General features: G+C 40.9%; 1 protein-coding gene across 11 annotated transcripts in view; it reads left to right on the top strand.

The window, feature by feature from the left end:
- The window catches only part of KANSL1L (KAT8 regulatory NSL complex subunit 1 like), a 65,668-nt gene that overhangs the window by 33,666 nt on the left and 14,757 nt on the right, over window positions 1-17,245 (top strand). For all 11 annotated transcript variants that reach the window (XM_074595132.1, XM_074595123.1, XM_074595122.1 and 8 more), the window contains 3 exons: window positions 1,344-1,545; window positions 12,805-12,967; window positions 17,063-17,173. In XM_074595132.1, coding sequence (XP_074451233.1) covers window positions 1,344-1,545; window positions 12,805-12,967; window positions 17,063-17,173 — 476 coding nt within the window. The remainder of the gene's footprint in view (window positions 1-1,343; window positions 1,546-12,804; window positions 12,968-17,062; window positions 17,174-17,245) is intronic.

Raw genomic sequence — 17,245 nt, forward strand, 5'->3', positions numbered from 1 at the left:
TGTATCGTGAGAAGCATACTGCTTGACAAAAAAGATTGATTAAATGTCCTCGTAATAAATTCAGTTTCATTTTTTGTTATGTGTTTTAACTTTACTAATAAGACTGTGACTTGCCAGGCAAAGTTCTTAAGAGAAAATAATCATTTGTGCAGGTAGATGACCTCTTATGAACCAAGACCAAAATATCCCCTAAACATGCACTTCTCAGGCAGTTTAGAGTTGCAGTCAAGGTCTTCAGCATTGTAAAAATAAAAGCACACTAGAGTGCTTTTTGCAGCAAGCCTTCAGCATTGTGGGCAGATGTTGTTACACCAACAAAATAAAATCAGGATACCTATAAAATCTTAGTGCACCCTTCCCATTGAGTCATTCCCACCCAAATGAGACGAAGTTTTGAATTCTTAGCTTGTAGTGTTCCCTGTTGTGGTTAGCAGACAGGCGGTAGGCTGGTGAGAGTGATCCAAGGTTGTTATGTATGTACGTATAGAGTTTTCTATTGCTCTTGGCCTTATGCTGTCATGTAACTTTTGTGATTGCATACTGAATTACTAAGAGCATGAGTACGGCAAGTGTGTGTGTTGGTAAGCTTGTGGAGGGGTGATGCTGTAACACTGAGGAGGATTTGAAAGGGATAGACTTCGGGAAATGCAGGTAAGAGTGAGATTTCATTTTAAAATGAAACTTTTTGTGACTGCCACATTGCAACTGGCGCTGAGCTTGCATTCTTCCAAATCATGTGGGTCTAGCCAGCTTCTGGGTCTTAAAGAGGCTGGGCTTCCCCTCCTCCTTGAGAGCTTCCCCCAGGCTGGGCTTGGGCTTGGGCTCTGTTGGAGAGCTCTATTGGCATGTCCCTGAAGTGAAGGTTAATGGCCTTGTGTTGGTTAAACCAAGTGTGCAGAGTCCCTAACTTTGATAAAAATGCGGTGAGTTGCAAGCCCTACACTGAATGGACAGTGGTTTGTAAAGCTCTACTTAAGTTTCAGTTCTTGAGTGAAAAAAGTTGTCGGGAAATATTAATTGCAACTTAAAACTCATAGGTGCTAGAAGTGTTAGAAAGAGAGTTCTTCAATTTGGAAAAACCAAAAGCCATTATATGCTTGACGTTTGTTTTCATGAGCAGAAAGGTGAACAAGAACAATAAACTTCCTTTCGTGACCTAACACAGAATTAATCAACAAGCAAACAAAGCACATGGTTTTCTGAAACAGCGTGCTAAAACATTTTAGTGTTAATAAAATTCTCTTAGATAGCTAATGCTAATCAGTGTACGAAATCCTGGCCTGTGCATATGGAGTGTATTTAACATTTTGTATTTTGTTGCCCCATTAATCATGAAATTGCAGAGCTTCAGACAACAGAGAGGTATCGTCTTCGAGCAGCTGGTTGCTTGATCATCAGCACATCAAGAAAAGAAGAAGAGACAGAACAAGACTAAGATCTCTCTCTGTGGCTAACATGAGCACATCTGCCCGAACACGGCCGCTTCATAGTTTCCAGAAGAGGAAACTCTACAGAATGCACGGTGCCTGTTACTGGAATCAGCAGGTAGGCCTTGCCTCTCTCTTCAGGAGACAAAACCAAAGGGTCCTGCTGCTGGAGTCTGCGTGTGTCTTGTCTGGTATGTCAGAAGAATAGTGCATGCTGTGCTAGTTATTTTTCACGTTCAGGGAGCATGTAGTGTACGTGGCAGGAGTACTAGATGTGTCAGTAGGAGATCAGAGTTGATGAATTGAACATAAAAATTAAAGACGCTCAGAATCCTGCTTATCAAATCAGTTTGTTGTATAGCTATCTTGAAAGTCTTTGTACGGTCTAAGAGAGAACTTGAGAGCTTCCTTGGGAGGCTTGACTGCTGAGGAAACATGCTACAGTGTAAATCAGCTGCCTGCTTGTTTTCAGAATATTTGTTTTAGCTACAAGAACGTTTACACAGCTGGTGGCACATTATTTTCTCGGAAATTAAATTGCAATATCTTAATCTTGTTTCCGTTTTTGCTGTTCCTGATTAGTTATATTGCCTTTTTTTTGTGACACTTTATGAATGCTCTAAAACTCTTAGAAGTTTCCGCATTACAAAGGAATTAATATTTTAAAATGGGAAAAAAACCCATTGTTTGTTGTGCAGGGCAAGGCATAACTGTTCATGTCTGATATTAATAGCATATCGGTGGTAAGAATATATAACGGTGCTTAAAGCAACAGTCTAATTTGGGAGCAGAGACGGTATGAACTCACTGTTTAGAGCAGTGTTAATCCCAAGCGGTTTTAATGTCTTGATTTTACTTTGCCTTTTAAAAGTGTGTTATACTGACAGAAATCTCCATGTCTCCTCAGCTAACTCTCCAGGGTTTACTAAGTGTACCAGTGGTCTGGGGAGAGATTTCCCCTGCAAGGAGGTTCTTTGTGAGTGTGCTGATTCAGCATCCTCTGCAAAATTGCAGAAGTGTCCTAGTTTTAGCAAGATTTTATTGAAAAACTGCGCAGTTTCTTATTAGCTTGACTTCCTAGTTTCCTGGCAGTGGGACTTAAAGACTTGGCAGCCTGCCTGGAGGGTTGGTGGTGGGGGTGGATTAGAGTTTGGGAGCTCTACCTTCTAGACACTTAGGCTTTTCATCTTCCTTGCATTAACCAAGGAGACTCTTGCAGACTTGGACTTCCTTGTTTCCCATTCAATCCAATCCAATCTAATCCGTGTCCTGTTTAAAGAGGTTGGAGGCCTCATTCCCTGACTGATGCCCCCAATACCACAAGTGCTTCCTCCAGCTGTGGAGATGGCTCCTCAGCAAGAGACTGCAGGACTTCCCTTCCTTCTACTTAAACATGAGGGGTTTCCACTCCAGATGCAGCTTCTAAATAACAGGCTCTTCTGTAAGCCTGCGTCTTTCAGGCTCAAGTATTTCATATTTCTACAAGCGCTGCCTACATCTCTGTCTTTTGAAAACTGGGCCAGGGTTAGTGCAGTTCAGAGAACAACAGTAGAAGCTTGTGAACAGAAACTTCAGTTTGGCAGCCTGGCAGCTGGAGTACAAAGCTGAGTTTACATTTTTATCTTCAGCCAACCATAGACCTGAGCTGCTTTGCACTGTGAGTAGTTTACCTTGACTTGCAGTCTAAAGAGATAAATTTGTAGTTTACCTTTGATTTTAGACTGCAATCAAAAAGTACATTTTTAAGTTACTAGTTAAGGGTTCACATACTGGAGCTGGTGCAACTGTGTGTCTGCGCCATGCTCACGACATTTCTAGTGCTGGGTTACTATCTGCTAACTGAGCTCTGGTGTCTCTGTACCAAAAGTGCAGAGATGTCCCAAAGACAGGATGGTAAAAAAACCTATAGAGAATGCTGTTCATGCTTACTGCAGCTCTCGGCTCAAAACCCTATGTTTAGACTCTGCTTCCTAATACCCTCTCCATGGGAAGTTAACCGAGAGCCATGTGGAGAACTGCGTCGCATGCTACAGATAGATTCTGCTCGTGTTCCTGGAGAAAATAAGGGGTGGTGGCAGCAATCAAGCTGTCAGCTTCAGACTTCACACAAGTGCCAAACTCAATTAAAGTTTTCAAAATTAAGGTAAAGCAGTGAACAAAGGCTCTTACGCAGTGTTGGCTAAAAACAGTGTATCAGGGATCCTGCTGGGGAAGTAAGTGATAAAAAATTGGACTGGACATTTCCAGCACATTCTGACAATCAAACCTAAATGGGTATCGAGTCTTTGAATTAAGAGGCATCATGAGTGTATTGTTTCATTCAAGAAATCTTACTCTAACAGGTCCTGTCACTTTCTTCGTCCTGCACTTGCTACACTTGGTTACCCGTCTGTTGATGAGATTGCTCAGCCTGTAATGGAAGAACCCTGGCCATCAGCCCAGGCTGACTGCTAGATTAGGCAGATGTCTAGGGGTAAGCATGCAAAATGGGGAATGGCCTCTGGGATTGATACCTAGTTTTCTTTGAAAATGCATTTATATTCTCAGTAGTAATTCAGCAAATTTCCTCTGGCCTTTCATAGAAAAAAAAAAAAGGAGTTACTTCTTAGCAGCATGGAAAATAGTTGGATTTTTAATGTAACCTTAGTGTGCCAGCTCTAGCAAGTGCTTCTCCCATATTTCTATTAAGTTTTACATACTTATATAGCTCCTGGTATCATGGTCTGTGAGGACCTCCATTTCTTTAAGGTCACTGGCCTGAGAGCAAGCTGGAGGTAGGGCAGACTTGCTACCTCCTGCAGCAGATGTGGAGTTAACAGAGACCAGCTTGCCAAAGTCTGAGGAGAAGATTGAATCTGCTGAACATCGCAGCTCCAGCGGCAGCTTCCCCACAGTGCCTGGCTGAAGCAGCCAGTGAGCGAGCGCCTGGCAGTGCTGGTGGGTGATGCTGCTGTGAGGAGTAATCTGATCAAGATGATGACTAAAGAACTCCGACCGGAGAATCACAGCAAAATGAAGGCTTCCTGTGTGTAGGAGATTAAGAAACACTGGGATAGTTTTGAGGAATTTGGCGCTTTTTGGGTGATTGGTTGTACCCTTTGTACATTGAATGGCATTCAGAGTATTGTCCTTTGCATCTCTTCAGATTCATTTGGGAAGCTCAGCTGCCCTCCACCTCCCAGCATCCATGTTAGGAAAAGCAAAGTATGAAACTGTGAACTGCTGTCCCATCTGTCAGTTCATAAGGTCACTGGGAAGGCAGCCACATTTTTGCTCTTATCTACTGCCATGCTACATACATTTACAATGCTGTCAAAAGTTTGAGTATTTAGTGACCTAGTAGCCTCCCAGTGCCTGTTGAGAGATGCCCTATATTGTCCTCTGTTCGCTGTATTTCTTTTCTGAAGAGGACTACACCTTCCTCTGCTCTGGCGTTTAAATAATGCTTACACAGAGGAGTATCTAAAAGAAAACACAGAACTCTTATGAGAAGACCTGCCAGATCTATAACTGCAGGGGGATAAATAAAACAGGATGCAGGGTGTTTGGTTTATCTGTCACCATCCAGTATCCTCAGGAACTTGAAACATCCTTTGGGGCCAAAACCGATTGTCCCCGAATTCAGAATGACTTAAGTACCACAGATGATCTGTGAGTCATCTTTGGCCACGGAATCTGTTTTGTATCTGTCGTCTTTCATTATCTAAATAGCTTGGTAAGAGCTTAGGCCATTTCGCGATTGTGAGTCAGTGCACAAGCCACTCAGAATAATCCACATGCACAGTATCCCCTGGGACTGCAATCTGTGCTTCAGACTAGAGGACATGATTGTAGAGCTGCATTTCTTCAGTGTGATTTTTGAAAGAATATTAAAACTTGCATGCATGGTAGCGTGAAGGAGGACCCGTGCGGGCAGGGGCTGGAAGTCTGAGAGGGCTTCGTTCAAAATGCTGGATCTGCCACTCGTTTGCATTGTTACAGCTGGCAAGTCAGCCAACCTCTGGGTCAATGTCTCCTCCTATAAAATGCACGTAATGTAGTTTTAACACTAAGAAAGATGGCCAAGAGTATCAAAACAGTAAAACCAAGGAAGTCTGTAAGTAGCAGAACGGTGTCAGGGCTTTAAGACGTGACCTCCAATGGAATCATTTCCCAGTGGCTGTTGCATTCATAACTGCTTCCCCCCACCCGGATTCTCCAAAGTCCAATGCCTGGGTTCTTCTGCAAATGCTTTTCCTATAGTGAGGACCTATAGCATCTCTGTCTCTGGCTATTTTTGGACTAAACGTGAAGGAACTGAATTATGTGTGAGATATCAAAAGTTCTATTAAGTTTCTTGTAAAGCAGACAAGTGTTGTACTAGTCAGAAACTGTCTGAGAGGTCTTTGCTTAGTTGACACGCCCTGATGTTTTCTTTCCTAGTTTTTTATCTGTGTGGCTTGCTGCAGGGTTTTTTTAGTAATGAGGAATTTGTTTTGCCAGTACATTTTGTTAATTTCTCATTTAACATCCTAACTAATAACATTAGTTTCACTTTTTTTTTTGTTTTCCAAGCCAGGCTTCACCAGGACATGTCATTGAGGTAATGTTTTAATCTATGAAAACTTTATACAGCTATAAATAAAGATAAGAGGCAATAGAGCAGTGAGATCTGAGTGCTATCAATTTTGGTCCTACACATTTTTTTTTAATCTGAAAATTCTTATTGTATTTGTGTCTCCACTTGCTGGAAGAAGAGTTGGTTGTGTGGACTGAGGCACTTGGAGGAAACCAGAATTCAAATTTGCAAAGGCGTCAACACCCTCAAAGTTGGGAATTGAGGTGCAAAAACTTACAGTTTAGATACCACAAGCAAACAGTTGGCATAGTGTTGCCAGCTCTTTCAGTTGAGTGTTGCCACATATTTTTCTCTTCAGTCACAAACGTGAGTTAAGTAAGAGCAGAAAAATATCTGCTTTGGTTTAGTGGGTGGTGCTTTTTTTTAAAAAAAAAAAAGTGAAAAAAAAAAAAGAAGTGAGTGCTTCTCCAGAAGAGTCCAAAACAGATAGTAAAAAAGTATTTAAATTCTAGGGTTTGGATTTCTTATTTTAATCTAGTTCTCGTGCTGGTTCTGTGATTTATTTATTTTTTTTGTGTGTGTGCTGCTGTGTTCCCAGTGTATGCTTAGGCCTGGAGTACTTTTTGTAGATGCCACTTAATAAATACATATGGGTCTTTCACCAAGTCTTGTTAATTTTCAATTTTTAGGAAGGCTATATATATACTTTGGTAATTTGTATTATATCCAGCATGCAGAGCCTTTATCTTACTTGCTAAATGTCTGCTATCTGCAAGTGGTGTGTAGCTAGCAGGAAAGGAGAATAAGGGACAGGGAGAAGGGGGGGCGTGCAGACAAGGTGCTTAATCATAATACTGTGTATAATGTGGAAGTTGTACCATGTTTTCTGCCAGGTGATATGTTTGTCTGGGGACAAATATTTTAGCACCTTCTTCCTAGAATACAGTCACATTTCCTGTACCATATTATCCAGTGTTGTGATTTATTTGCGTTTAAGGAGATACAGGTGAATCCTTTGTGGCTGTTATCAATTACTGCTTTCTCTAGCTCCCTCGGTCTGTAAATTTAAAGAAACAGCAATGTCTAGAGCAGCAACTATCAAGCATGTTATTCAGTAGCCAGTGAGAAGTTTTGCCCTTCACACAGTGAAGTAGTCATTTCCTCTTAGTTGCACTGAAAGGAGTTTACTGGTTGTCATCCCCCTCCTTGCAATCCCTAGATATTGGCTCCACCTCCTTCTGCATAGCTTCCTGGCATTACTGACTTCCAAAAAGCCACGAATACAGGGAATGTTGTTGTCTTGCCAAGTCTCCTGCAACCTGTTTTCAAGAAGAGGATGCATCTTGCTTCAATGAAAATGGTGTAGTACCTCTGTGGATATGTCAGTCTTCTGGTCTGGGGAGGAGAACCACTTGGTTATGGTTTAGCAATTTTGTAAATTGATAAAATTACTTTTCTATCACTTTCCAGTTTTTTTTTTAAAAAAGTCTTCTATTAGTTAAAAATCAACAAAACCTGAATGGGGGAAAAAAGTATTCTTGTGCTTTCAGCTGTTCTGAGTGTGTGACAAGACTTCTCTGATGGGGAGGAAGGAAGGGAGAAGACCTTTAGCTTTGCGATACAGTGATACTGGCAGTGGAACTAAACCCATCCTTTGTGGGGTTTGTGGCAAGCCAGTCAGCCTGCAAATTCTTTTTTTCCAGAATGAAAAACCTGAAGTGGGCTTTTCAGAGTCCTGCACCTTTAGCTTGTTATGATATTTCTGTAGTGTTTTACTGATCGCATCTACTCTTAATTTCTCTATGGCGTTTTTCAGAATACAATGAATATGAAATACTGTGGGTTAACATGTCTTTCCTTCTTTTGGTTTATTTAACTGGTCAAAGATTAAGCACTAGCCTTGATTTTTCAATTGATTTGCTAGTTGAACAAAAGGCCTTTGTTTCAGGATGTTGAGGATAGTATATATTTCCCACAGAGCAGGTGTAAGTCCATCTCCCATTGTCTTATAACAAGATTAAAGAAACTAAACTCCATGTATACTTAGGAGAGGTTGTGGGTGATCTCTGAGGACAGTAGAAGCTACGACTCCTTTTATGACACTAACTAAAAATACGAATTTGAGACAAGCCTGATGCCAAGTAAGTTATCATTAGTGTTTTATGAAAGTCTCGTTTCTGTTCCTGAAAAAAATGGTCTCTGCCCCAGGATCTGCCACTTTGTCCTTACCAACAGCTTCAGAGGGGCCAGAGGCAGACAAATGGGTTTACGTCCCTGGGCAGCTTGCTTTGCTGGACCTGACCTGCATATAGGTTTGCAGTGCATGGGAAAGGTCCGTCTGGCATCTATAGAAACTTCATCTGGGAGGGAGGGTCTGTCACAAAAGGTGTATCGTTGGCACCATCTGTTATGCACCTTCCCATGTAGCGGTGTCTTAGGTGCTTTGCCCACCTTCTCCTCCCACTGCCGACTGATGAGAGTGTTTTTGGCGCTTTCGGATTACCCCTTCGCTAGCTGTGTATTGTATGTTTCCTAAAAGCACTCTGTAGTGAAGTCCTGCTTAGGGAACCCCTGATGTTTAGCTTGTGAATGTTTAACTGTACATTCTGCCAGAGGGACGTAGCTCTGCCTAGAGCAGATCATTGTGTGCAGAAGAGGGAGGCCAGGGAGGAGGGGGCTGGCCTTTAAGGCAGATGCTAATGCCCAGAAGCAAGCAGGTAACACACTGCTCTGTTGGCTTGAGCGATACATAACGCTTCTGGAGGATTAAAAGTTAGCAGTGTGTTTGGTGTTCAAAGAGGAGGCATCAGCCACCAACACAGTTGTTCTCTTGGATCCCATAATTAAATTGCTGTGATTTAGTTGGCTACTCATTTACTGGAGAACAGTTTTTAATATGGAGGAGGATAGGTCTTTGATATTGCTGAAAAGTTCTCAGTGTGTGTGTGTGTATAGGGAGAAGAAATGCTTGTTCCTTGCCTTTTTTGGCTTATAAGAGTAATCAGAAGTAGACATGACAAGTATTCAGCAGAGTGTATTTGAGCTAACTTAATTAACGTAATTCATACACATTGTGTAATTGAGCTGTGGCTCTCTGTACTGTTACACTTAGGCATGTTTCCAAAAATGGTAGGAGTTTTAGTCATCAGTAGCTGAAACCACAAAGAGAATATTCACTTCAGAATTTTTAACTGGAAGCATAAATTATTTTTCTTTTCAATTATGACACGCTTTCTTGACTCAAACTAGTTTGGTTGGCTGGTAGTGTTCAGCCTTCTGGCCCTTCTAGAACAGAGGCATGATCTGGCCCTGCTTTGTCTGAGGCATCAATTTATCGCAAGCAAGTGCAAGAATTGTTTTGGGTATCAAAATAAATTGCTTAATAGATTTTCTGTGTCCCAGTAAAACAGTACTAAGGAAAAAAAAATTCCAAGATTAAAATTAATAATACTCTACAAAGTTAGATTCTGTTGGTGACATCATTTCTTATGAAGTTTAAAACAGAGATGCTATTTTAGTTGGATATTTAAAGCTTGCACAGTTCTGATTTCATCTTAAATATAGTGTATTTTCTTTTCTATAATAGAATGGATTTAATATAATGTTATTCTTCGTATCTACTTAAGCTCAGGAAGCATGAGGTTTTGTATTTCAGTCATGAATGTCCCAGGAGATGTGTGAGGTATAATACAGTGGGGGGAAACTGCTAAGAGTTCAGTAATCCCCTGTGCTTTCTGCAGGGCTGGCGCTGTGGTCAGGCTCGCTCTAGAGGCCTCTCCGAGAGCTGTGTGCCTTGTGTTTCAGCAAACCCCTTAGCATTGCGGTGGCTGAAGGGTTGTATCTGTGGGGCTGTGTTCAGATGAGTTTCTTGGATTGTTGTTGTTGTCCTACAAAATCAATAATTAACGGCTGGAAAAGCCAGTCAGGTTGTAGGCTCTGTTCTATACTGAGCTGGAAATGGGGGGAGTTCAGTTTACCAATAAACAGTCCTTCAATTTTGTTTCAATAAGGTTGAAGCACTTTCTTTGCCTGAGCAACACTCTTTCATTCCAGAATGAAGGGCTTCAGAAATCTTTTCATCGAGAGTTGATTAAATCAACATTCCCGACAAACATCGTGATTTCACTAATTCAGCATTTTCCAGTGGAAAACTATTCCATCAGAAATTTAAACCAGATCCAGTAGCTTGGAACACAGACACTGGCAGATTGTTTAGCTTTTTTCTAGTAGCTTCACAAGCATTTAAATAAAATTATTCTTGCTTCTATGTAAGTCCTTGTTTTCTTTTGAATTACGAACTGACTTAATGAAAGATTTAGTTATTTAGGTGTTGATGCCAGAGCATTCAAGGAAAGAACGTACAAATTCAGGCATAAGGTTTTATAACTCCCACCACAGATAAGATGAGGAAAAGAATTTGGCATTTACCAATGCTGGCGATTGGATTTTAATACTGTTTCAAAATAGATGGAGATTGTGGAGGTTATTTGACCATGTATGCATGTTTTTGAGCAGGCTTAGCTTTAAGTTATATTCTGAGTGTGTTTGGGACTAAAGTAAATTAAAGCAAGAAAAAGCGAGACAAGACTAAAAGACTGTGTGTCCATATGTGTTGGTCTTACCTATATATTTTCTAGATCTGATTTTACTGCTCAGTGTTTGGGGATTTCTTTTTAAAGAATGAGAGATTTATCATTTACTATAATGTGGATTGTTTTCTGTAAAAAAAAAAAAAAAAAAAAAAAAAAAAAAAAAAGGCAAAAAGAGGAGGCTTCAGTGGCAGCTTAAATAGTGAAGATTCAGGAAGCTAGTTCATTTCTAAAAACCAAATATCAAGAGGGAATGCGCTTTTGTGCATTTTTGAAAAGCATGCCCTTATTGCATCAAAGGTGGAACAACTACCTTAAAGCTTTAGTTTAATGGTCTGTGTAATGAGAAACATTAAATTTGCTTTAGTGGTTTATCCCTCTAGTGTTTTCAAACACAGGTCCCGGGTCTGCCAACACTTCGTGGATGTTTGAAATTTGATAGATGAAGAGTCCCGTATGTCTGTCACAGGAAAGTAACGGAACTTTGATTTGGAAGGGTCCTGGGCTAGAAAAGAATTCTTTCCAAATTAAGTTGAAAGTACTTCTGCGTACACCTGTGTATGGAGATCAAGGTGGATTTAGGACGGTTGATGTTTTCCTGTGGGAAAAAAAAAGTGAAATACAACAACCACCACTACCACAGGGTCTCCTCTGCGCCATCATCATAACGTGCTTACTTGATTTTAATAGTTGCTGCAGCACAGTGACAGCGTGGGGAATTCATTGATTGAGAAGAAGGGAAGAGATGGGAAGGGGAACTTTTTAATGGGGTATTTTCTCCCTTAGCGTGGGTTGTGAATACCGATGCCATCTGACAGAAGAACTGATTTCAGTAAATGGAGGGGGATTTTATATGGTGGGACATAATCCCTGCATCACTGACAGATGAGTGACACTGCTGCCAGCTGGAATATTTCAGACAGGAGGAAACAGCAGAAAGAGATTTCTTGGATTGAGAGAGTAGAAGTACTAAAAATACAAGTAACGTTCGTTTGATCGTCCTGCCTCTGATGCAACTGCTAGATGTTTTCCTTCCATTCCATTAATATCATAAGAAAAATCTAGAAGACCATTGTTATGTCCGTTCTTACAGGGGTTTTTTTATGTTGAAATCCTTTTCCAGGAGATGATAAATATGGCAGTTTGCACCGCGTTGGGCTGAGAACCTCAAATTACCCCAGTGCCCCCCTTCCCTCCCTTACCCTTCAGAGGACTCTGCAGCATTTGTCAGAGTATCAAAAGCCAGTGGAAGCCTTTAAAAGTGTCAGTACCTTTGGGGTTAATAATGGGGTTAATAATGCCAGTATCCAGTAAGGCATAAACAGCACTGTTTCCCTGCGGTGTTTTTGTAGCTTGTTCTGGAGCACAGACTACTGTTGGCTGCTGCCCTGTAGTATCACATTCAGTTCTTTCCTTCTGTCTTTCAGAGCTCAGGGTATTGCCTGCGCTCTGCTGCTTAGTCCTGCCCATTTTCACCCTGCCTTAGTGTCCTGCTACCTCACACCTACCAGTTCTGGGCAAGCCTTTATCTTACCTTCCGTACTTTCACAAGCCTTTCAAATAAGCAGCTAAATCAATCTTTCTCTGCAGCTCTCCTCTTTCTAGTAATTCCTCTTACTACCTATTAATCAATCAGTCCTCAGTGCACCCCTCTGCATTTATAGCTTTGTACTTTCTTTTGTGTGTGTTGCTTATCTGATATTGAAATGATAACAAGGTAAAGACTTTGCTTTGTTTAAGTATACGGTGTGCTCAAAATGTTTAATATTGTGTCTTGCATTAAAATGTAGCAGTTCAAACTTCCTCGCAGTATTGGTAGTAAGACTTTTACTAAAATTGAGGGGATAAATGGAGGAGACCACTGTATTTAGTCTGGTATTAGTTTTGTTTGTGCATCTATATCATTGCTGTTGTGCTGGAATGGAACTTTAAGGGGGGTGTGTTTGTCATAGGATATATCAGCATAATGATACATAATGTTACATTTTCTCTGGAAACTTCGATTGTTTCCTGGCCCTAATTGAAGGGTATTTTTGGATTGTTTGTATTGTGTGCCATAGTCCATGATAAGTGGAGGTAAGTCATGTTTAGACTCTCTGAAGTTTGTAGGAATTTTTTTTTCCTCTTCTCATATTGAAGAGTGTCACTCAGATTATTATTTTTCTTCTGGTCTAATGTGAAGGAAGTGAGTAAAGGAGAACTTAACCTTTATTTCTGTGTATCCTTCCAGACTTCGCCACCTAGAGATGCCTCCTTTCCATATAAAACTCAGTTGCCGTGTATGGTACCAGCCCCAGCTTTCAGCAGGAGTGAGTACAGGGCAGAATCTAGAATACTAGATTATGTGCAAGAGCTGGACTCTTCCTTCCATCCGGTCTTATCATTCCCTTCAGGTAAGTAACTCCAGTGCAGTGCCCCTAACAGAGGGTGGTTGTGCTTGCGAGAGCTGTAGAGTTTATGGACTAACTTTGCTTTTGAGGGACTTAGTTTTCTTACAGAAAACCTTACTCTGGCAAAATATGAGTTTAGATTAAATGAAAATCTTGACTTCATCCTGACATTTGAAAAATAAACCTAGATTTCTAATACCAGTAACGTGAGTACAACCAAGAAAAACTGGTCAGGGGAACGTTTTTGGTTAAGGTAGTTTTTGCATGTTTCATGGTGTGTCTAATTGAGTCAGCATTAGCCCTTTGAATGGTGCTTGTGCCAACACATCACCATACCTTGGTTGTGTTCTTTTCATGAGCAACTTTCAGTTCAGGCCCTTTGGACTAGGCTGAAAAAGCTTTATTTAGTTTTTGTAATTGTTTTTGTGATAATCAGCCTTTTTTGGTCATCTTTGAAGTTTATGGTTTCTGTCATCTGATTCTTTAATCTTTTTGAACGATAATGCAGGTGGATTTTCTGACTCTTATTAGTTCTGAAACTAGTGCAGGTGCAACCTGACAACGCTTGGTGCTCCCAAGTAGTATATTAAGTGCTGTTACCAGCAGAAGGGACTGGATGCCAGCAGATACTGTTGGGATTTTGGGTGTTTTATTTTAAGAAAATCCCATTGCCAGGTAGTTGCTGACCAATACAGGAATTCTGCTGTTCTGGGGGGCTTCTTTGCCACAGAATAATCCTGAATGTGAGACTGACTTCCATGGAACTGCTTAAGTCTTTAATCAAACTCACCGTCTTCCCAGAAGGACAGTGTATACACTCAAGCCTGCTATTAGGAAGTCAAGCATTAAGATAAGTCTTGGGTTTGGAGAACTCATCACTGGCCAGTAGAGAAGACCCAAGTGTGGACATGGATTCCTGAGAAGGTCTCAACTCGTGCAGGTTTACAAGGGTTTACATCCCATGTATGGGATAAAAAGGAGTTTATTTTGAGGAGCAGAAAGGGGGAAGGAAACACTCACTCCAGGAGTGCCACAGCAAATATTCCAGTCTTGTGGAGAAGAGAGAAAAACACTTCCTAAATCTTTCTCCTTTACACACACTCTCCATCACTTACCCTGTGGCTCTGACCGCCCAGCTGGGCAGGAGCCGGGGGGGGTTTAATGGTAGTTCCCAAATCCCTTGCAGAGAGCTGTCCCCACACGCGTCCTGGGGGACTGCCAGCTTGGCTCGCTCATCACACTGCTTCCTTGCTGCTGCTTCTATGCAAGGTTCACTCTACCGCACTGTAGATATTTTGGTGTGGGTTTTTTAAGTGTTTCTTTAGAAGTCTGTTGAAGGATAGTCATATAAGACCATACCCTTTGCATTTATTCCTACCTTGTAAGGGAGACTAGGAAGTTTAGCAAGAAAAAAGACTAATCTAATCATCGTGAAAAGAAAAAAACTGAAAGGCTGTGGATTGCATCATGGTTACTGTTGGTCACTTTGTAAGGATGGAGGAAGAAAAATAATATTTTAGCTTCATTCCAATACCAAGAACATCTTTCTTTTGAGGAATATTTATTCTCTTTTTGGGCAGCCTTAGTCTTGCTAATAAGAGTTGAGAGAGGAAAAAAGCGCTGGACTCCTATCTCCTGCTCAGGTGCAGTCCTTGCTTTTGAGGGAGGCTCTAGTCTGTGCTTCCTCATGAAGACCACTAGTCTATCTGTCACTTTCTTTCATTTGAAGGAATTACTGTGAATAAATGCACGCTAGAAAATTTCCAACTTGGTCAGGTAGGCTGATTCAGGTTCAATGTTCTCTTTGCAGCTTCCTTAGTTACCCCTGTCAGAGGGATAACTTCTCTCAGAATACTACTTGTGGTGTGCCCACATCTTTTACCACTTTCTTCTGAATAAAAAAAGAGTTTCAGCAGTGTAGAAAAAAAGGTTCTTGGTTTAATTTCCTCTGTTTTTTAAAATATCTTACTGGTATTTGTTCTATTTCGAAACTCTGGGAGTTTGATTTTTCAGTTTGTGAGGAGGGATTCAAATTCAAGATTCCGATCCTGTTCTCTCTTGTACCTATTTTTTACTTTCAGAGGAGAATTTGCAAGCAACGTAGTGATACAGTGCAGTGGGACTGGCCCACTAGTACACAGGAAGGGTAACTGTCCCTGTGGTTCTAAGTCGTGCCTTCAGAGTTTCCATATTACCAAGGGCCTTACCCAAAAGTATGTCAATGGTTGCAGCATCCCTTGAGCATAAAAGCATCTCTTTAAATCTGCACCCTGATAACTGGAAAATTGTAGTTTGCATTGAAGAAGTTTGGGTTTCTGGTATTTCTGCCGATAAACTGGAACAAATGCTCCTGCCCTTTTAATTAAGATATAGGAGCACTTAATAAAAAAAATCTGAGACATCCATGTGATTTCCCAGGAAAAAAAACAGGAGAAATGCTTTGTTTATTTCTTTACTTAAATGTTGCAACTAATAAACTCTTCAGACCTACTTTAGGTTTTACTCAGAAGTACAATAGGAGACGCAGCAAAAACCTTGGGGGGAAACAATCTTTTCCGGGTCATCTTCAGTCTTGTGACAAAATATCTAGTTAGGTCCATATCAAATTGTAATAAATTATTTTTTTAGTTAACAAAATCTATTGAAAGTTTCTGTCCAGGCAGGTCCTGAAGGCATATAAGGCTAAGGTTGTATGTAAATAAAAATTGTTTAATGCCCACCCTTTGTCCCTGCCCTCAGACCTCTTCTTGTTCTGAATGTCAAGCCTGCTTCTTATGTTCACATTATTTCTTTCTACTTAATTTGTAATTGTAATGTCTTGTAATGTTTTTTCTGGAAAGGCTTTTCAGACAGAGACCTATTTTTCTTAAGCCTTCCTGCCTTACAACAGCGGGTAAATTCCTTACCACTTGAGATGTTTTGCAGACTAACTCTTGGTTAGAGCTCCCTCGGGGAATGAATTACATTGCCCTGCTGTAGCCTTTGCCGGAGAGGGAAAGAAGAATGTACCTTGAAATTACCTCTAGGTTCCCAGCAGTAACAATTTCCAAAAGCATTCATTACCTGTACCCGAAAGGCTGAACTGAAGGCTTTGCAGATTACAGGAGAAGTGCACAGTGTGCTCCCCACCAGGTGGGGTTTGTGCAGGAGTTGGTCAAGCGGGGCAGATCCCAGACTCACTCTCACTTGATACCCTCTAGAGCTTGTTTTGACGAAGAACAATTCTGGAGGAACTGTGAGTTTATTCCACAGAGTAAGACAACCTTGCTCTTTCCTACTTCAACTTTGAACACCAAAAAAAGTGTTGTTAATCTGCAAAGTGTGTGTGTCTGCACTGGAATTTGTTTGGGAACATTCCTTAGGTTTGAGTCCTCCCTTGATCTGAGTTGTCAGCCCTTAGAAGCGTGTAGTGCTGGAGAGTTCGGAACCACTTAAGCGTACTGCCTTGGTCAGTATGTATGGCAGTGTCGCTTCACAGCTGAAAATGGGTCTGGTTTTACCATGGCATAACTCTCACTTCCTGTTAATACAAAGATAGGTACCTCCAGATCTTACCTCCAGGCAGTTACTGGAAATTATCTTGTATACTACTTAGGTAACTGACTGAAAAGACTTCAGCTCTTTGCCTGTAGCAGAGGATGGCATTCATACAATAACTGTCTTGCTGAGAGTATGATATGAGATACTCATGTGAGCATTCATACAGTAACTTACCTTGCCTCAAATTTTCTTACTTACTCATGCAAAAATCACCTCTTTGAAATGTCTGGCTGGGCTTTTTTGGATATTGTCATCGAGTTTTCCTTTGGCTCTCAGCAGCCTCAGGACATGTTTTTCTATATTGTCTTCAGCTTGACGGTGTGAAGACCCTGCTACTATACAGACAAGCGATGGGTCCTCGCAGCATTTACTCGGTGCTGCCGTTCTTCATGAGTTGAAGGCCTGGAGGCAGCAATATTGCTCATAGATCATATTACATAGTGTTGTGTAATCGATTCCTAGGCCTTTAGTGATGATGCATAATTCATTGGCACGTAGGTTGACATCTTTCTGATGTAGGCTCCATTCCCTTTGGATTTCTTTTTTTTTTTTTATTAGATATTCCTCTTCACGTATATTTTGAAACATTATTAAGGAAGGATGACATCAAAGGAGAACCTGTTGATACCTCATCATTGGGAGTGGAGTTTAAAGTATCTCCAGACAATGGTATGTAAAGAAAAATACTTTAATATTTGCAAGACTGTTTTTCATTCATTTGCCCATACTGTCTGTGCTGAA

The sequence above is a fragment of the Larus michahellis genome, chromosome 7 (assembly GCF_964199755.1).
Source record: "Larus michahellis chromosome 7, bLarMic1.1, whole genome shotgun sequence".
NCBI lineage: Eukaryota > Metazoa > Chordata > Aves > Charadriiformes > Laridae > Larus > Larus michahellis.